The 20,149-nt window shown below is 38.7% G+C and overlaps 2 protein-coding genes and 2 long non-coding RNA genes across 6 annotated transcripts; 1 reads left to right on the top strand and 3 right to left on the bottom strand.

Moving 5' to 3' along the window:
- Positions 1–8: 8 nt before the first annotated feature.
- On the bottom strand, positions 9–7,529 carry LOC133850213 (uncharacterized). Its single transcript, XR_009895602.1, has 4 exons — positions 6,981–7,529; positions 6,334–6,446; positions 6,025–6,268; positions 9–405 (listed from the first exon to the last, which is right to left on the bottom strand). It is a non-coding gene; the product is annotated as an uncharacterized LOC133850213 (long non-coding RNA).
- A 3,115-nt stretch (positions 7,530–10,644) lies between these two features.
- Positions 10,645–12,610, bottom strand: LOC133850214 (uncharacterized). Its single transcript, XR_009895603.1, has 3 exons — positions 12,504–12,610; positions 11,781–12,069; positions 10,645–11,708 (listed from the first exon to the last, which is right to left on the bottom strand). It is a non-coding gene; the product is annotated as an uncharacterized LOC133850214 (long non-coding RNA).
- Positions 12,611–17,240: 4,630 nt separating this feature from the next.
- Positions 17,241–18,295, top strand: LOC133850209 (uncharacterized). Of its 2 annotated transcripts, none has more exons than XM_062286248.1 (3): positions 17,241–17,413; positions 17,477–17,692; positions 17,745–18,295. In XM_062286248.1, exons 1-3 carry the CDS (start codon positions 17,334–17,336, stop codon positions 18,247–18,249), a joined length of 801 nt encoding a protein of 266 aa, XP_062142232.1. In that variant the 5' UTR covers positions 17,241–17,333; the 3' UTR covers positions 18,250–18,295. The 2 variants fall into 2 exon arrangements, with proteins under 2 accessions (XP_062142232.1, XP_062142231.1); XM_062286247.1 differs by having other exon boundaries at positions 17,243–17,413; positions 17,468–17,692.
- A 223-nt stretch (positions 18,296–18,518) lies between these two features.
- LOC133850208 (D-aspartate oxidase) lies at positions 18,519–19,994 on the bottom strand. 2 transcript variants are annotated; one of them, XM_062286246.1, is made up of 5 exons: positions 19,752–19,994; positions 19,476–19,688; positions 19,125–19,421; positions 18,741–19,066; positions 18,519–18,599 (listed from the first exon to the last, which is right to left on the bottom strand). In XM_062286246.1, the coding sequence occupies exons 1-4, from the start codon at positions 19,949–19,951 to the stop codon at positions 18,754–18,756; spliced, it is 1,023 nt and encodes a 340-aa protein (XP_062142230.1). In that variant the 5' UTR covers positions 19,952–19,994; the 3' UTR covers positions 18,519–18,599; positions 18,741–18,753. The 2 variants fall into 2 exon arrangements, with proteins under 2 accessions (XP_062142230.1, XP_062142229.1); XM_062286245.1 differs by having other exon boundaries at positions 18,519–19,066; positions 19,752–19,993.
- Between the last annotated feature and the right edge of the window lie 155 nt (positions 19,995–20,149).

Genomic DNA, 20,149 nt, shown 5'->3' on the forward strand with positions numbered 1-20,149 from the left:
GCATATGCGGGCTAGGTCGAGCCTCCTCCTGTCCATCCATCGAGTGCGTAAAGCGAGCGTGGCCTTATCTAATCGATGGAACTGTTGGGTCGCAGATCGATTGCTGGCTGGCTAGCTGGACTGGTCTGGGCTGATAGGACCATATATATCGCCCAGAGGCGGCAGATTGAAATAAAACTCCGGTTTTATAGCCACCACAAACCCTAGACTACAGCCACAGCCACAACCACAAATACAAACACCAACTTGCAATCGTTGTATTCGTATATTTATGGTCCGATTTTCCCAAACAGCAATTTGTATTGTAATTATTGACTCTTTTTCGGTTTGCTAGCCACACTGGAAGCTCCAAGCTGCAATGCAGTTAACGCAAACTGTGTCACAGGCAAATTCTACAGCAGATACCTTTATTCAAAAAAAAAGGAGGAATCAATTTTTATAAGCCATTACGAAGGTTTCAAATACACTTTCGAAATTTATCTTTGAAAACTAATAACTACAAAACTCTATGCGATTTTCTGCTAGAACCAAAAAATTTGTATACTTTATAAAATTTAATGTGTAGACGATCTACTCATGAAATTCTTATAATATGTCTAAAATATATAAATAGTCAACATTTTTGGAAAAAAATATATCTATATGCAATTCAGCATAATTGTTATATTTCTATAATTTTCAATATATATTATCTATAAAATGTACAGTATTCTTTTGTCAACCCTCGTGACTAGAACAGATCTGTAATAGAGCAATGAATTGGGTAAATTCAATTCAGCTTTATTATTCGATATTTGTATAATTTACAACTTGTAACTGTGGCCCACGTCTGTGAGCAAACAAATAGTCCGAGTACTCGTGTCTGTAGCTTTAACGGAGTTTCTACATATATACATATATGTATGTATGAATGTATCTATAAGCAACGGCGACACTATGTCTAGTAGAGTTGAGTCGCAGGCTCGTTTGTCGTCTCTTCGGAATGCCCACGTTTATTGATAAGTTGTAATTATTTTTATGGCCCGACTCTTGTTTGCTGCCACTAACTTTACCAACAGATAAAAGCTCAGATATGCGATCACTACGCCGGCGTTATTTATTCAGCAGATTAAACTTCGAACCTAGGAAGCATTTGCAAGATGAACTCAACTTGATTCTAGATCGAGAGTAATGTTTTTAGGTTGTTCAGCTACTATAGAAATCAGATGAATTTGAGTATATATATAATATATATATTTTTTAGAACAAGTTATATCTTTATTAAGATAACTCAATGGGTGATGAACGATAGACAGCTTTGAAAAATATATTTAAATTCTTAGATCAAAAGACTATTCTTTAAATGTACGAATACATTTCATATTCTAGTCTTAGATTAGTGTAAGATTTGGTTATTGGTCATTAAATTATAGTTTAACAATACATATCGTGCAGTCATCAATTCGAATAATACACTTACCGGCGAAATCAAGAATTAAATTTTCCAACCGAAAGGAAAATATAACGCGTTTGTGATTGAAAATCGCAGTGCTTACAGCTGATTGATCAGTCTGGTCAACTATTGAAAATAACCCTTTAGTCGTAATGTATTTATAATGGTTTTCAATGTATTTCTAGCCACAAATGGAAAATAGGAAAGGGCAAATATAAATAAAAAGCGTAAAGCGCACAGCGAACACAACAAAACAAAAAAGAGGGAAGAACGGGTAGAAATTGTTGTCCAAAAGCTAATTAGCGAGCGAACAAACGAATTCAATTGAATCGATTGATTTTTCAGGTGGCTGCCAGATAAGCAACCATTGCGACGATAAAGATTTGTTATCTGTGAAAACAAGAGGCGCTATCGCTTTGGCAATCCCAATCCCTACCATGCGCACAACCCGAATCGCTGTGATTGGGTCAGAGTCGAAACTCGCCGACCAAGTGGGAGGAGCTGTTCATTTCTCGTGACGGCAAATCGCAAAGCATGGCTGCATGGCACCGACTCGACTCCCCTCGAGAGGTGTGCGAGTGTACGATAGTGTGTAGGTGTGAGCGTACGCTTGCGTGTGTGCGTGTGTGTGTACGTGGAAGCAGAGCAGCCATATACGAAATATATTCCAGTCGACCGACTGTGCCATGTTCGTAGGGGCGGAGCTAACGCATTGTTTAAATCAAGGTAAAACAAATACAAATCGAAGAAAAATATTTGCACACTACACACACATATAGTATGTATTCGTATTTAGTTAAGGCACAATAACAACTTTGGGAATAATGTGTTTTTTTTTTGTATTTTTATTCCTTTCGGTCGCATTTTAAATAATTGAGTTGTGATTTAAATGTCAACATTCAGTTGCAGTTTTATTTGAATCGAATCCCCCATAGCCAAACACAATTGGAATTTAATCAGCAAATGTATGACGACAATACGAGTGTTTTTATAGCCGGATAACTGCTGCTGCTGCTGATTATAGCGAGTGCAAATACGTATACGTAATATGTTTTACTAGGTTTATGTTTTTTTTATATGTGGGGTTTTTTCTAGGTAAAGCCCTAATTGGTCTAGATAATCCACAAACAATTTTTAGACATATTTCAATATGTGATATTATATGAACTGTTGGTAATATTTTGTATTCAAAGTTCCTTTGAATTTCAACTTGAGTAAGAAAATATCCTGGCATTTAAATTAGTAACAAAGATGATTACTTTAATATGTTATGAAAATCGATTATCTTTTTCATGCTTTTTTTTTTGTTTGTGCTATGCTGTTTTACAGAATTTGTAAGCTTTTCTTCTTTATTTTTGACTGAATTACAACTTTTTTATAAACAGTTTAATTTTTGAAATTCGATTGATTTATGTTCTAGTAAAATACAAATTTCTGCATATTAGATGTTTATATAAATTAATATTCAATTTCTATTGCATTTACACTTTAGGTAAGCACTCTATTTATAGTCATCCTCTTACTCTGCCCAACAAAATTTCCCAGTTGAGTTTCCTTAACATTTTTGACCCATTTTCCAAGCCATTTGAAGCGATAGAGAAGCGGTGGCCATTCATTAGCAAGTTACAAATGGCAGTTGTTGCTTGTTGGTGGCTATATTTAGATCCATTTGAGCATTGCGCATAGCTCGACAATGCAAAGCGAGAAGCAAGCAACAACAAAAGCGTAATAATAACGATGGTTAACTCTGTAATTAAGCAGTCCCATTGTCAAAAGTGTCAGGGTGTCGGTAAGTTGAAATAAGTCGCAACACTGCAGCTGATGAGCTCCAGATCCCACGCCTACAGGGGCCCAATCAATTGGGAGGGACACGTAGAGAGAGATTCACCCACCCAAGAGTGAACGAATGAGTGTGTGTTTGGAGCTGTTCTCAAGCTGTGAGGAGGCAGCAGCAGCAGCTCATCATGCAATTAAACAACCACAACCACAAACAACAACAGACAAAAAGTACGAGTATGAGTATATGGAGACCCGCACAAATGCGGATGATGATGTCATACGAGGTTCAAATGTACCCAGAGATGGTGTGTGTGTGTGTAAGTGCGATGAGTATTTGCAAGCACTGTTAGATGATCAAATGATACGAGAGTCGTCTGCTCGTCGAATCCCATTCATGTACTCATTAATTTATCCAGCCAATGGCTAGCTTCAGCTACAGCTTCAACTACGTCGGTAGACACAGCAGCTGTAATGTATCTCATGGATACATTTCTGACTGCGAGCATATCTGTTGCTTGGGCCTCTCTCTCGCAATCCAGACAGTGTGGCCAATTTAGTCTGCTTTGGCAAATCAATTAAATTCAATTAATCCCCCAACACTGTTAATGGAACGTAATGAAAAGGGTGACATGGCGCATATCGCATATCGCATATCCAAACGCCCAACGGATACATTGCGTTCCGGACTTCGACTACAACTTTTGCTTTGGACTTCGTTTGTGACTCGGACTGATGCTTGGAATCGCACTGCACTCGTCTCGACAGTCGTCTCCACAATTGACAAAGTGCAAAGAAAAAATCGCATGACTGAAACGATTTGTGGCTTACACTGCCAGCAAATGGCACTTAGTCAAGTTGTCAACACACATATTTGTATTCCTTGGATTGATTTTGTATCTGGTAAAGGCAAACAATGAAATGTGTAGACTTTGGGGTGCTTATTGATGAGTTAAATGGGGAATTTGCATTGATAGATTTGAGTAGATAATCGCTGCTGGCAATCAGATACATTGAGGTGAATTATAGGTAAAGGAAAGCAGCTGCAAATTCCTAAGATACTTATATTAAATAGACTGAAATATATTTAAAATTTACTTCCATTCATTTTCCCTCTAAACTCATCCCTTTTTGTTGCAGTGTACTGCTTTCAGGCCGCTTCCCACAATTCCAACTTTAACCGCATTTTTAATTGTAAAAATATCTTCTCCTTCTCGGGTTTTGATTCACTGCAGAAATATTTCTCACGCTTCGGAGTTTGACATTTTCGAACTTTTGCATGATTTCAAATTTTTAATTGTTTTTAACTGTTTTATTTTTTTTGTGCTCCCCACACTCTGGCAGTTTGTAATATAGTATTTTTAGAGCAAACATTATCGCGATGGCCAATTGAGAACACAATGTTGCAACTGGTTGTTAAAGAGAAATAAAGTAAATTTAAAGCGGTTGCAAATGCTGTTTAAACAGAGTTAGCTTTAAAAAGGAATATGATGATAGGTCTTGAGGTCTTTAAAGACCCTTTAATAATTTCCCCAATTTATTTGCAATTTCATTTGAACTATTTTCGTTTGGCCTTTCCTTGCCTCGGGGCTAAACTGAGTCTCAACCATTTACTGTAAACATAAATCGGCTAATCTGAAAATTGCCCACAACATGGGCGGAGAGAAAAGCTTTAAAACAATTTCCGAAAAATCATGAATAAATTTTGCGCTCAAATTGTTGCATAAATATTGGATCAACATGGAGACAGAAGGCAACGGAAGGCGGCACGTGCAGCACCCAAAAAGCCAATGCCACTGAACATACGGAAGCCCTATAATTATGGGATAATGTTCGATGAGCCACCGCCGCAGAAGGGGTAAAAGACAAACGGGAGGGGGAAGGGCTGAACAGCAAAGCGGGATCAAAGGGTAAGTCTCGATTTCAGAGCTCAACAAAAGGAACAATCAGCGCCGCAAGCAAGCGGCATATTTTCCTCTTTTCTTTTTGGTTACATATAGTATGCAAACAGTTGCAACTGAATCATACATATAATCGTATCCTCGTATGAAGCTGAGGCACCCTTTTTGTAATCGCTTCGCTTACGCCTCAGTTCACATGTGACAAAATAATAACAATGCCAGAGCAGAGAAATGGGCAGGCAATGAGGCACGCAACCTCACTGAAGAGAGACAATGCGGGCTAATGGACGACCAAATGCAGCAAATTGAGCAGCGACGTCAACGCTGAAGAGTGTGGAAAGGGAGAAGGGGTGGTTGGAGGAGGGGATATGCAGGGTAGTGGGCAGAGCAAAGAGGGAAGATCACGCGAAACTGGGTTAATCGGAAGGGGTAATTATTTTAATTACAACGCAAACGCGTTTGCTTATGCAAAAACACAAAAAACACAAAAAACTGGCACCTAATACAACCCGCTGACATATTCTCAGCTGTCAAAGGCGACGATTAGCACCCCCGCACTACCCCCTCGTCCACCCCCGCATTACCGTTGCGACGCCCTCGAAATGTTCCGCACCTTTCAGCGGTTCCAGTTTACATGTTAAAGTAATTAACTAAATTACCAAGTCCAGTTTGAAAAGATAAACGAGCTGCAAGCCACACACCTAACACACACACACACATATATACACCATTCCAGCACACACACACACACACTCTAGAGAACTCTTTTATGCAGCGAGGCGACAGAGAATCGAGAAATTCCCCAAAGAAATCAAGCTAAAAACTATAGAAAATATAACTAAGCAAATGTAGGTGTGTGTGTGTGTGTGTGTGTGTGTGTATTCAAAGTATAAGTGTGTGAGTGTGTTTACTTACCTGTGTATCTGTGTGTGTTATTTGCATATTATGTCATCATCAGTCCATCAGTTGTGCTGCCTTTTGGGACTGTCAGCTGGACTCGAGTCTCGAGGTCACTTTATACTTCATTCGTTCATTGTAAACTTCACAGATTATCACCGAGTTCTTGCTCCTCCCACACTCCTCCTGCATTTTAGAACTGACCACAACTGGTTGTTAGCGTCAATTTTGCTGGCCATCATTTGGGTTTTGCTGTTGTATGCTTAAAAGCCATCAAGTTAATAATAAGCTGTTGCTGTGCTAAGTAACGAGGTTAGTAATACTCACATTTACCCTACTCTTAAATACCTTTGGTAGGTACACACACACATGCATATGCCATATATAAAGGGATCAGCCATATGATATTTCTTCCAACTATGTGTCGAAGCCATTACTTGCTGTCATCAGCAACTGTAATTAAAATACACAATGAGTTAATAAGACTCTTTAGCTTTTCTGGTGAAAAAGTAGCTAATAATATTTTAATATGCATACCAAGGTATGTTAATAAAGATATACAAGTTTTATAAAAAACAAATTTAAAAAGAAAAGCGTGAAAGAAAATTGAGCTTAAGAGAAATTAAATATTAATACCAATTCATTAAAAGGTTAACAAATATTGAGTGAATATTAAAAATAATAATTAGAAATAAAGTTTCACAAGAAGGAAAACCCTTTTTCAATTTTGAAAAGGAAAATAACTTTGAAAGGCGTAAAGTTGAAACATTAACTACAGAAAAGTAAAGTTTTCTTCAGATACAGAATTGCATTTACGTTACTTTGAAAGACAAAAGAAGGTTTCCTACGTAGCAGAACCTTTTTCCAATTACCCAAAAGCAAAAAGTCTTCAATTAAACACCCTGATAGACTGATTTTTCTATAAAAATGTTTCATTGATTCATGCGAAGGCGAAACGAGAGTGGAATACTTACGATTTAAGGCGTTGCGTGGGTGTGTCATCACTTTTCAGTTTGATTTGCTTCAATTGAGAAAAGCTTTTTGGAAATGAGGCAGCTAAAAACATGCCCACAATAACCTCAGTTTATGGTGGTTGCGTGACTGGAGGCCATCTGGCGATCTCAGTTCTGATGAGTCCGAGAATCAACATCATTTCCACTGCAATCTCCTGGGGTGTAAAGACTCTGTTGTCGGTCTTTTGCTTGGAAAGTGCAAAGCTAGGAGACTGCTTGGATCCATCCGCTGGCGATCGAAGAGCCAATGTCGATGATGTTGACCAATTAATTGTCATTAAGCGCATTTGAAGATTTTTAATTAAAACAAAATCTTCCAGCTTAATTTAAATTGATCATCAGCCCGATCCGAATGTTTGGCTTCTCAATAACATTGCGGCCCTCGTTGCTTAAGACAAGTTCTCTGGGATCGAAGGGAATGTGTGTGGGTGCTACAGGAGTGAAGGGGAGGGGTTGTCGGCATTGAAACCAAAGCGAAACCGCAGTCGAAATTCCATAAAACGAGGTGATCCTAAAAAATGCAAAAGCAAAATTGTTTATTACAAATTTACTTAGAAATAGAGTTGAAATATGCTAATTATTTTCATTTATAATAGAAGACTTGAATTTACAATTTAAGAATATAAGAAAACTCTTATTCATTTTATTAAAATTATTCACATTTTACTAATAACATAAAACATTAATAATAATTACAAAGTGAAAGTATTTAATTTCTAAAAAAAAATGTAATACATAATATGAAATTTCAAATTTGAATAAGCAAATAAATATACATTTGTTTTTGGTTGACAAATAAGAAACTTTGAACATTATTTTAACTTTTGTAACCGACCTCTATAAGGAGTTTTACTGTTAATTATTGTCGATTTTTTCGACAGTCCAGTTAATCATAATTTTCACTTAAAATAGGGTGCCATTGAGTGGGGCACTCAATTGTTTTGCTTCGGAAGCGTGCAATTGAAATCAGCAGTCGCAGTCGCAGTTTTGACACAAGAGGCGGTGCCAGAAGGCAGTCAAACCGACAAAAAAAAAAACAAAAAAAATGCTGAATGACTCGTAAAGCCAACCAGTTGGTCAGCCCATATTTATTCACTTTACTTTATTTCATTTCACATAATAATTTTTGGTATTTTTTATTCTTTGTTTTTGCGGCAATTTGGTGCGTAATTTTGATGTGCTTCTTTTTGATTGGCGGCGTATTTCATGTTTTTTTGAGAACACAAGTATTTTGGGTTTTCATTTATTCATTCATTGAGTCAGTGAGTGTTGTGCTTCATATTCTTCATATTGTTATTATTATTATTATTATCATTCTTCAGTTTGGAGCTAATTTAGTGCGCAATTAGGAAGCACTAAGGCCTTTTGTGGTAACCATGCCGCATGCTGAACTTTGGCCCCGCGTTCGCCATTCAATGGGGACGGGACGATAAAACCCGAGCAAACTTAACATATAATAACTGTTAAGCTATGCAGATAAAACACACATACATATCGTACAATACTCGTATAAAAGTATTTACAGAACCAAAAGCCAAAAAATACCTTTCGAAACTGTTCAGAGTCCATTCGAATAATCGTCGTCACCTGACAGCCGCATTGCGCATTGCCTTCAATTGATTTTTGGGCCCTGTTTTATTTATTTTTTTTATCGGCTAGCGGGCGGTTTGCGTTTAAGCCTTTTTATCTACGATTGTTGTAGTTGGTAGTTGTTAAGTGGCATGTGAGCATAAAACCATAAATGAAATCTTTTAACAAATCAAGCGATCCACAATCTAACAATGTACTTAGTTATATGACGATATAAAGGATCTGTTGTGCACAGCAGGAAATAATACCAATAAGAGTATGCAAAATAAAGATAAGTGTTTCAACACATCATGCGAGACGAAATCCAGTCGAAACTAACAAATACATATGTACGTATGTATGTATATTAATGGTTACTTCTTTGCGATTATTTCTATTAATAGTCATTGATAATTTCCCATTCAACATTGAATATTCCCATTCAGTTTCTAAAAAAAAACCTTGATATCATTGAAGGCATATTACAAAATGATTTTTTTTAAATGGTTAATGAAAGGAGGAATAACTTACACCAAATTATTAAGAAAAGCGCAATGAACTTTAATCAACAATTTAAGTATTCAGCCATAACATTTATATTTAAATCCTAGTATTCATATTTGAATTAGGAAACTTAGATGTTTGTTGAAACTTTCTATAAATATATAATATACTAATAATGTACTAATAATGAAAGAAAAATACCTTGAATAGTGCTTTAGACAATACATTAAATTAAATAATCATCCAAAAGCAGTAACTTTACAAAATTGCTTATATATTATGAAAACGCTTATGTACTCGCTGAGCGAGTTGAAGCGACAAGCGGCTTGCTTTATCTCTACGTATCGCTTTTCGATTCGTTCTCATTCTGACATCAGCCTAAGGAAGTATTCACATTATGATCTTCTAATAACTTGCTTGCAGATAAGTTACGATATTTCTACAGTGTTTAACACTTGTTAAGACAAATACAAGTAGAATAAGGAAACATGTTTTATTATTTTTGGATTTTTCGACTGCTATCTATTTCCATCTCCATCTCCATTTAAACTGATGTTGTAATCGGATTCATCCTGCTTGGGCGTTGGTGCAGACGATGTCATTGATCGCTCTATAAATAGTTAATTACTAAACCCTCCTTCTCTTTCTGACCGTAGAACTATGCAAGGTGTTGTTTTTATACAGAGACTATTTAATGGTGAAATAGACTCTTTGGAGCTGTTAAGTCAAATTAGTTTTGCAGTTCCTGTCAGGATCACTAGGAATTTTCTTCCACTTCTCATTTCACGTAGATCTACTAACTTTGCTTGCCATAATCCCTTCCGTATTCTGTGTGTGAACTATAATAATCTCAATAACGTAGTTTGCTCTAGTAAATCTATTCCTTTGCTTAAAACCTTATTATTAGCTTATTTATCGAGTATTTAATTGTTATTTATTTTATTATACATTTATTCTAACATATTTTTAATCTAATTTAATTAGCTGTCCAGCGTCTTTTAATATTTATTCGAGGTTTTCGTTTAATGCATGCTGTTTACAAATTTATTTTGTTTTGTCCGCGCGTCAACAAGCCCGTGCTTGGTATCGCTGGGCCACTTGATGGTACTGCCGTTAGTACGTCCAAATAAATAAATCCAACATAATAAGCGACGGCTCCAATAAGTGCTAGTCCTACCATCTTTTGTGTTTGGAAATGTAGATTGCAACTGAACTTGAATCGCGGAATGAGCTCAATATATAGGCAGAGAACGAGTACGTTATCAGAAATAAAATGCATTGACGTGCAATTCCGAAGAATCATCAGTAATGCAGGTAAAAAACATATTTACATACAGTGCAAAGTCTCTTGATTGGAAAAGTGATCTAATGTTATAACCCCAAGATGCTTTGCAATTTTATAAAATAATCTCAGCAATCAATAAAAACACTTTATAAGTATTTATTCTTAGAATAATAGCTATAACTGAAAGTCTGCTTTCGTAAAAACAATTTCGTTGTTTGTGCTGTGCACAAGCTGAAAAGTGTATATACTCGTATATAAAGCTATTTGTTGAGTATTTTGCATCTCGCATTTCGTATCTTCTCGAATGTTCAATAGAGGTGACCAAAGCAAGAGACAGAAACAAGAGTAGACGGCTATGTAGTTGCTGTGGTCGCGTGACACGTCAGATCAATTTTTCGAAATATATATTCTTTGAAATTTATTTGCCTGTCATTAGAGTTTGGCAGTACGTGCTTTGGCCAACATTGGCAACGGCTCCGCTGGGGCCAATGCCGGAATGGCTAAAACAGCAGCCACAGCAGCCACATTGCGACAGTCGGAGCGAGCAATATTTTCGTGGAGTAGGAGCATTTGAAAATAGTCGCAGAGCGTTGACAAAAGCCCAGACGTGAGATACAAAATGTATCTGACGGATACGTGTAGACCACAGCACATCGCTTGGCGCACGTGTGTTTTATGAAAATTGCGTTTCAATTGACAAAAAGATGGAAAGCAAACGAAACGAAACGAAGCAGAAATGGCATCGGCAACTGAAGCATAAAATATGGCAATTTATAGAACTCTTTGCAAGCATTATGTCAACCCCCTTTCGCCTTCGCCTCTCTCTCTCTCTCTCTCTCTCTCTATATATTACGCTGATGAAATTGTTTTGCATTTTCGGGGGCAACGCGTGTCGACGGGCGGTCTCCGCCCCACTTCCTTCCACGGCTAACCCCTTCACTGTTCGAGCTGTGCTTCTGACCAGGCTTTGGCAGTCAGGATATTTATTATTTTATTAGCGGCGTGTGTTTGCCCACTCCACACCACAACATAGATACACTCACTTTGCTAGGTGTGGCGCAATTTTTATGGGCAATGCTCTCTTAACCCTTTTGGCCAAAAACAGCGCGATCCTGGCCCTGGCTGTTATGATAATTAAGTAATGGTTCCGTCATCCCCACACAGACACATGACCCGTCTCTCGACTCTCAACTCCCGTCACCGAAATCCATGTCCATGCTCAAGTCCTTAAGTGCTGCCCACTCGAGCGTCACTCGTTATGCAAACGGGATTCACATGCTCATCGTTCTGCCTACTTTTGTCCATTGTCCTTCAGTCTTTTAGTTTGTTTGCTTCTCGTGTTGGTTTTCGAATTGAGTTAGCACTGTTTACAGTTCTTGTTCTTGGCATGAATAATTACTCACCGAAATCGTAACTCGTAACTGAGTTGCATATGCATGCGGCGTGTGGCATGTGGCAGGCGGCTTGTGGACTCTGGGCTGTCGCATGAGTTCTGCAGTGAGTCAACACAGCTCTTTATATTCAGTTCAAGGCAAGTGTGTTTCCTTGAATTATTGAACATTCTCTTGAGCCACTAATGTGTATATAATAATAATAAGTATACGTCAGAGTTGCCCAAGTGCAAATGTTGAGTATTTCACTTTACTCTTGTGGAATTAGGTTGATTCGGCGTTAGTTTTTAGAGAATACAATCTGTGTGAACGAGAAAATACAATTAATTTGTTAGGTTTTCAATAGAATATATTAATATAAATTTGCCATCAAAATATCAAGGATCTCAAGAATGAAAGATCAATGATTTAATTTGTTGTAAGCTAAAAGATCTCGATGATAGCTTTAGGGTTGTTTGCCAAAAGAGTTGAGCTAACCAAATTGTGGTGAATTGTGCCATCAAGTGGGCTATCTGCTATCCCTTAACTGGGTCTAAATCGTGGCTACAAAACCGTCGCGTTTTTGTGTGCGCCACGTTAAGCAATAAGCAATAAGCATTTTATTACCCATCAGAGGAATATTTTATTGTTCATCGATGGAGAAACCGCACAGTTTCGTGCAGTTGAGTGTGAATGTCAAATGGGATGCGGCGAAAAAGATACAGATACAAATACAAATACAAATACCAAGAATACCTGGTATCCAGTCGACAATTTGTTTCAGCCACGAAAGCATTCCCCGGAGCATTGCCGGAGCGACATAATGAATTACCTTTATTGACAAGTTAATGTTTATAGGTGTGCCGTGCAGCATGTGGCAGCTTAACCTGCGCAGGTCGAAGATGAAGCTAAAGTTAATGGCAAGTGGATAGGCTGTTGATGTTCCACGCGCTGTCCCCAAAGTCTCGAATAATTTAGCGTACGAAATGAGATGCTCGACTTCAACTTTGCGTTCAATTGAAATCAACGACACCAACGAGAGATCCTGTTGAATTATTAATGCGATGTGGCAATCAATTGGCGTTGACATTGTCCTCCATACTCTTCCCCTCATCTCTGACTTCATCTGCTTTTATTTTTGGCTTGCACACGCGATGCGCTTAAGTTGGCCAACTGATGTTATTGGCGTTTCTTTTTGGCGTTTTGATTAATTGAAAATGAGCTTCTAATTAACCGTCAAGTGCCTGTAATTGACGTCATGCTGTCATGCTGTCATGCTTCTATCTTCCATTTACCTTTCAACCATTTTTATAACCAGTTTCGGCGGCAGTTTCCAGGCATCTTGGAATATTAGAAAACCCGTCAGCTTGAGGCATTTTCTTGCGAGACGAAGACGAAGTTAAAACATCAAAAGACGCGCACGCCAACCACTGCGAAATGTGCTTTGGGGTGTGGCCTCTGTGTATGTGTGTGTGTGTGGCATGTGGCAAGCTCTGTCTGGGGCGGAGTCATTCTCAGACTCCGACTCCAGTTTGCCAGTTGCCAGTTGCCAATGTGGCAGACAGACATTGTTATCCAGCTCGACATCCATCTTTGCTGCAAGTAGACAAGAGTATATCAAAGCTAAAGCGCATTTAATTAATTAACCCTTTGCGTGCTCAGCGGTTACGCTTCAAGGACTCACCTCCAGCTTGTGTTGAATGTTCTAGTATGTGGTTTGTTGAAAGCGCCTGTTTGTGCAGCGTGAACAAAACATTTTGCATACTTTTAGGCGACGCCAATGTGGCATGAGTGCGTGTGTCAAAGGAGTTGTCGCTACTGCTGCGCCCCTTGTCTTTGGTTTTGCCTTTGCTTTTGTTTTAGACTTTAGGGCGCGGTCTGTCTGACCCGTTCTCGACCTTTTTTGTCCTGGACGAATGCGCCAAATCACGTTCGCTCAACAAATATTGAGGTATTCTGCTTTGGCGCGTGTCTTCTGCGATGTGTCCTGCATGTCCAGCGCCACGCACAAATTAGCATGTCCACTCATAATTGTCCTTTCGTGAAGAGATGACCCGCTGAGATAACTGGCCATAGTTGTAACTGATTTGCGCCTCGTCAGCGTCAGCTCGCCACTTTTTACTCTGCATATCCTTGCGAGTATTTTGATTTGCCATTACCTTTTTTTATTCGTCTATCGCGTGTCGCTAATGAGCTCAACTCTTTGCTTTTCTTATGTCGTTAACAACAGTTATGGGCTATAACTATTGATTCTACCAATGGTCACCTTGAAAAAGAATAAAGGAAATATGCTTGCTTTAATTTGAAATTTCAGATCAAAATATTTCTAATACTAAAAACTGTTCTTATACATTAGACTTTCATTTAAGTAATCAACTGACTTCTGTTGAAATGTTAAACAAATGGCAAACATAATGGAAACGTAATTATTCAGCGAAATGCAAATATAAATGCGAAAAATGGTATTTAATTATCGCCGTAGCCCTTAATCCAGACAACTTTCGGGCTGACTTGGCGGTGGCAACTTTTCGTTGAACCGTTGAACATTTTGAATAAATTTGCATTTCACTTGACGACGGCGAGGGCAATAAAAATAAAAGAAAACAACAATAATATAGAAGGCAATTGTGAAACTTTTGCATAAGTCGCAACAAGCTAACTTCATTTAACCCAAAACGCCAAGTTCCTTAACGTTTTCTCTCCTCCTTCTCCATCCTCTTTTCCCCCTTTTGCCACATAAACGTTGCAAAAGTCGGTTGCCAACTTTAGGCTGTGGCGCTGTCTGACAGCCTTCTTATGGCCACAAGTCTCTTGCCTCTCTTTTGCCGTGTTCTCAAACCACTCGACAACCCGCACGCCACAACACTCGACTCGACTCAGAAGTCGACGCTTCAAATTGGAGTTTAATTTGTTTTTATAAGCGCAATTATGACTTGAAATGGGAATTTGGAGCAATGCAATGGGAGCCATAAATGCTATGAGCAACAGGGCAACCAAACTCTCGACTTTTAAAAACGGAAACAAATGAAGATGTTGAGCAACAGACAAAATTGTTTTTCTATGCACAGCCTGAAAGTAGACTACAATATTTCAACTCTACTCAAAGCTGGCAATTCGTATACTTATTATTTTGTATTCAGTTTACCCGAAGAGAATTTTCCAAAGCATATTCGTAAATCCTTCGAGAGCCTCCATTTCTGTATTATACCTTATTATTATGTATCATATATGTTTATAACTAGTCTTGAATAATTAAGTAGTTTAATTTGTAAGTTAAGATCATAAATAGTAATTTTAGAATAATATACTAATCTAAGTGATGAAACAAACATACAACTTTTAAATCTATGAGATTATTTCCCTTCTATATAATCTACCTAAAACGCATTTAAAACAGTCGAAGTACGCTGATTAATTGTTATTTAAGCGTTAAACCAACAAAGCAAGAGAAGTTTCTTGTGTGAGAAAAGAATAACAGATGAGGTGGAGAAAAAGAGTTGGAGGAAGAGAAAGAAAGAGATGGGAATGGTTAATCCTGAATCCTTTTGCATTTCGCTCAAACATTTCAATAACGCGCTTGTTTTGAATTACTTTGGACGCTTGCTTTTGTTGAACCCTTTGTTTATTTGTTTGCCGCGCGACAACCGCGTTCACACAGACACACATGCACACTAACACACACATACATGCTGCATACACCTTGCGGCTGGCGACAAGTGCATCCATTTGTCAGTAGATGACCAGGACGAGAGAGCGTGCTACATGTGGCACAGCCATTACAATCAAGAAACGTTTCCGTTTCGCCGTTTTACATTTTCATTTTGTGCGTTTTGTATTTCCGCATTTTCGATTTTAAATAAAACCACACAAAGTGCCATCGCGGTTGCAAGTCACGAGGGTCGCTCAACCGATGCCGTGGCAAGGCATGTGTTTCGGGGTGAGGGGAATCTCCCATCTTTACCTTTGGCAAGGCATTGGGAATGCGCAGGTGTCGCGCCCGGAATAACAGCCAACGAGCGTTAAACGATTTTCGAATGAATTCAAATTCGCGATTGTTGCTCTGAGTTTTTAGGTGGCTTCCAAATGGGTTAGGGCTTTGGATTTGCTGACAGACGAATGAGGGGGAGGAGGAGGAGGGGTATGAGTGTGTGAGTTTGTTGTGCGTGTAAACAATTTGGCGGATTAAACGAGTCCCAGATGAGACGTTTTTATGCCCCATCATAAACTGCGATGAGTTCGCCTCTAATCCGTTGGCCAAATACTCGCACTTGGCAACAACTTGCCACCAAATTTACTTATGAATTACCAGAAAATTCTATTTCCATATTTTCCATGAGTATTTTTGTGGATTTTGAGCAATAACTTTTGATGACTATTTTGCAGTTCAATTGCAGCTAACTTTTGATGAGTAGACTTTTAACTCAGTCCTAAAAGTATGCTTTCAAATTGAGTATGAAGAATTGAATATTGAATTATCAATTTGAACAAAAGCATTTAGTGTACATTAAAATAGGGAAAAGAAGAAAACGATTAAAAAATCTAAAATTCATTTCTACACTATAGTACTAGCTGTTGCTCTTAAAAATAACAAAAGATTATAATATCACACAATTCACACATTATTTCTAAAAATATATTTGAGCAGTTCAACGATGTGTTGAAAATGGCGAGAATTCCAGAAAAGCTCTCACATGACCCAAAGAAATGTCGAAATTAAATTATTTCTTTCCAATATTCAATTTATCAAGAGGCACGAGACAGGACAACTACGTGTTCGGAATAGACACAGACTTTACCCCTCTAAGAAGCCGCCCAGCTGACACTTTGCACATTAAAAGTGTCGTCTGTATTTAAATATACAATTGACGGCATGATACGGATGCTCAATGCTGGGGGGGAATATCTACGAGTTCAAGCAGGAGCGAAGAATTTGACAAGTTGTTGGAAACATTTAAAAATGCGTTCGCCCAAATTCAGTTATCCTCTCTCTCAAAAAAATACGAAAAAAGCCGGTTGCCAATTGGTTGTTGCCCTGTAAATGACACCCGAAGTGCTTTGAATTTTAAAATCCAAGGGGTCTGTGCATAAGTCAGAGAAATGAGAAGGCAGGAAAAAAAGAGCAAAGGACGAGATCTCGTGCTTAAGGTGTGTATTACGAGTGAGACGTGTTTCAATTTGTGAGGGGTAGATTTACGCTATTATTAACATGGCTGATGTGTTTTTCTGTATGTTTTTGCCATTTGATATTTATTCAAATTGAGACATTAGACAAATTAAATTTACACCTATTTCATTTGATTGTTATCGCTTGTATACGCATTTAATTATGCCATTTCCTCCCTCGAAAACAATACAAATACCAAAATGCCAAACACACACACACATATCATTTGCATTTTTTAATTCACATTCACGTTTATTATTATTGCGGCGAGCCCAGGCAATTATTGAATAAGAAAGAGAGGGTAATAAAAGCGAATGATATCATATAACTAGAATACAAAACACTGTTTCAAATAATGTCAATAAATTGCTAAGTAAATTGTAAAAAATTTCTGTATTAAATTCAAGTTAAGAGAATACCAAATGTCCGATGTGCGTCCTCTGCAATATGATATCAAATGGGACGTGTGGGAGGATATGCCCATAACGGATATACATTTCAAGCAAGTTGCATGAGGTATCTCTAGGTTTATGAGAAGATAACACAATTTCAACAGGAATTACAGTCTGGTCATCGAGTTTATGTGGACGAAATCTTTTCTACAGAATATCGTGTACAAAGGCGTGGGTTTGCATGAAGAGGAGGGCATGAAGGAGATCTTCTCCAATTACTGTATGCACATCCTGCGAAACGAGTGCTCAGTGATGATGCTCAGCAAGGACGAGACACAAATCGTTGCTGTAGCTCTACTCGAATGGATGACAGACGAATGGCATTCCTGGTAAAGTTATCATGATCTTAATAGAACCCAAAGTAATTCGCATAATTTGCAGGATTGTTCTGCCGTCGACAGTGCCTAAAGGATTGTTTCAAGAGTTCATTCATCTGAAAAAGGATTTAATGCAGCACACAAAGATTGCCATGGAATTGGATAACTTTGATAGTCTGACAGTACATGAAGTCGCCTTTCCCGATGCGTTATATACCGACATCGACTTCCAGATCTGTATGTTCGATGTCTTTGGCTCTGTGGCTCAACACATGCACATGCCTCGTGTCTGTTTTATTGCCCTGACGACAAGGGAGCAGAATGCCGCCGATTTGGCGGAATATGCCGAGTACGGCAGATCTATATACTCCATCTATAAGGTGGGCAATAAACGGCCATTCGATGTACTACGCGATCTGGATGAAATGTATGCTCTGCTCTTTTTGCTGCCCCTAGATCCTATATTATATTATCAAGATATGCCCGGCTTTGAGGGCTTCCACGAGGCGCTGAGGGCTAAGGAGCGTAAGGAGCGTGAAGAGGAGCTTATGCGTATGAATGAAATGTAATATTTTTGTAAAAAGTTATAAAAATAAAATGTGAATCTTTTATGTATCTTGTTATTAAAGCACATATGTTATTTGCACATCTTGTTATTTGCAGATCCTAAAAATTACAGGAAAAACTATTATACAAAAATTTTACTCGACGACGAATCTGAGTAGAATAATTTCATCTGGTACATTTCTAGAAAATTTCAGAACAATCAAAACTCTAACTAGCGCAGTTATTTTAGATTATTTAAAAGGATGGATATCTTCAAGTGGAAAACCATCAGTTCATTCAAGGGCTGCAATTTCAAAAATCAAATTTACTCTGGAACCAGTTGAATTCGAGGCAAATCCACATACGAGCAAACCTGATAACAGAAATGTGATAAGCTTTGTTTATTGCAGCTGATCGAGTATATAGACATCGTATAAGCAAATAGTCGTATGTTTGGACAATTAGTATTCTAGCGTCAAGTGCTTGATTTGCTGCTGATAACACGCACACTTACAGTCGAGTTGCAGTTACAATTTCGATTTGAGTTGTGCCGCTAGCAACAGTTGCAGCACATCCTCAGCACAGCCCCAGGCGAGTGTGACACCACTGCCACCGTGTCCATAGTTGTGTATGACCAGCTTCGATCCACATCTTTCGGCCTCGAGACGGAGTTGGTCGCGTCCCGGACGCAGACCAACCCAATCGAACATATGCTGAGCATGATGTAGACCCGGCAACAGGCGACGGCAACCGTCAATAATGAAGCTTTTATCCTGCGGACAAACCTTGAGGTTGTAGTCCTTCTCCTGATGAGTGCCGCCCAGCACGACAGATTCAGTGCTAAGCATTTAAAGGGAATCATTAGATGCATCATAGCAGAGACTGGCTTAACACTCACTTGGGTATAATGTAATTGCCATCGTCACTTTCGTCTAGCACTGCGGAGTAAATCCAATTGGCCTTGACCCGCGACACTTGACCACGCACAGAATACATTTGCTCATCGTTGAGCAGCTGCCGTGAGCCGAGCCCAGTGCAGTTGACAATCACATCGTATGAGGAATCCTTAATGAAACCCTCCAGATTCGTAATTCGCTGTTGCTGCACAATTCCTCCTCTGCGCACAAAACGCTTCATCAGAAAAGGCAACAGTTTGATGGGTTCCGAAGTGTAGGTAACAAAAGAGAGTCCCGAACTGCAGACGAGATTAGTTTGTATGTTCTTGACTCTTCACGGGCAACAGACTTACGTGAACTTAACATCTCTGTTCCTGTTGTATACCTCTAGTTGTGAGGGTGTTAGATCAACTGCTCCATAGACAATATCACGCCAAAAGTCGCCCACACTGGCATTCGGATCTGTGCTCAAACGCACGCAGGGAAGTAGACACACTCCCGCCTCTCCGGCATCCTCACTCAACCAGATCTGTTCCAGAAACTGATGCACATCCTTGGACCATTTGCTATAAACGTTAAAGACTGTATGAATGCACTTTTCTTATCATAATTAAACATGGGAAACCAACTAGACTTTCTTCTCATCGGTGCCACCGAGCAAAAAGGGTCCCCAGAGTCCCGCAGATCCATCGCCCGTTGTGTTTGGTGAGAATTCGTCCGATATTATTGTCACCTGCACATTCTTGTTGGCATTCTGAAAATGCTCGAGTATTTTAATTGCACTCGACACACCATTCACACCAGCTCCAATGACTGCAACTTTCAGCATTATTCCGTTGGCAACGAATTCGCGTTGTAAACTAAATGAGGCGGTTTTACTAGAGAGCTCTAATCAGCTGAACACACAAGCAGATTGATAAGACCGAAGCGAACACAATATTAAAATTATCAAGAGCATACTATAAGTTCTTCAACCCTGGCTAGGCGGCATCAGTTTTAAATATTCAAACGGCGAAATTTATTGGCA

This window comes from Drosophila sulfurigaster, chromosome 2L (genome assembly GCF_023558435.1).
Source record: "Drosophila sulfurigaster albostrigata strain 15112-1811.04 chromosome 2L, ASM2355843v2, whole genome shotgun sequence".
NCBI classification, from domain to species: Eukaryota; Metazoa; Arthropoda; class Insecta; order Diptera; family Drosophilidae; genus Drosophila; species Drosophila sulfurigaster.

Excerpts from the sequence above, each read along its gene's own strand:
- LOC133850209 (XM_062286247.1), top strand. The coding sequence starts at position 17,334 with ATGTCCGATGTGCGTCCTCTGCAATATGATATCAAATGGGACGTGTGG. Across the intron at positions 17,414-17,467 it reads ATAACGGATATACATTTCAA|GAATTACAGTCTGGTCATCG; the intron begins GCAAGTTGCATG and ends CAATTTCAACAG. Across the intron at positions 17,693-17,744 it reads ACAGACGAATGGCATTCCTG|GATTGTTCTGCCGTCGACAG; the intron begins GTAAAGTTATCA and ends CATAATTTGCAG.
- LOC133850208 (XM_062286246.1), bottom strand. The coding sequence starts at position 19,951 with ATGCTGAAAGTTGCAGTCATTGGAGCTGGTGTGAATGGTGTGTCGAGT. Across the intron at positions 19,689-19,751 it reads ACCGATGAGAAGAAAGTCTA|CAAATGGTCCAAGGATGTGC; the intron begins GTTGGTTTCCCA and ends TAACGTTTATAG. Across the intron at positions 19,422-19,475 it reads AACAGAGATGTTAAGTTCAC|TTCGGGACTCTCTTTTGTTA; the intron begins GTAAGTCTGTTG and ends TCTCGTCTGCAG.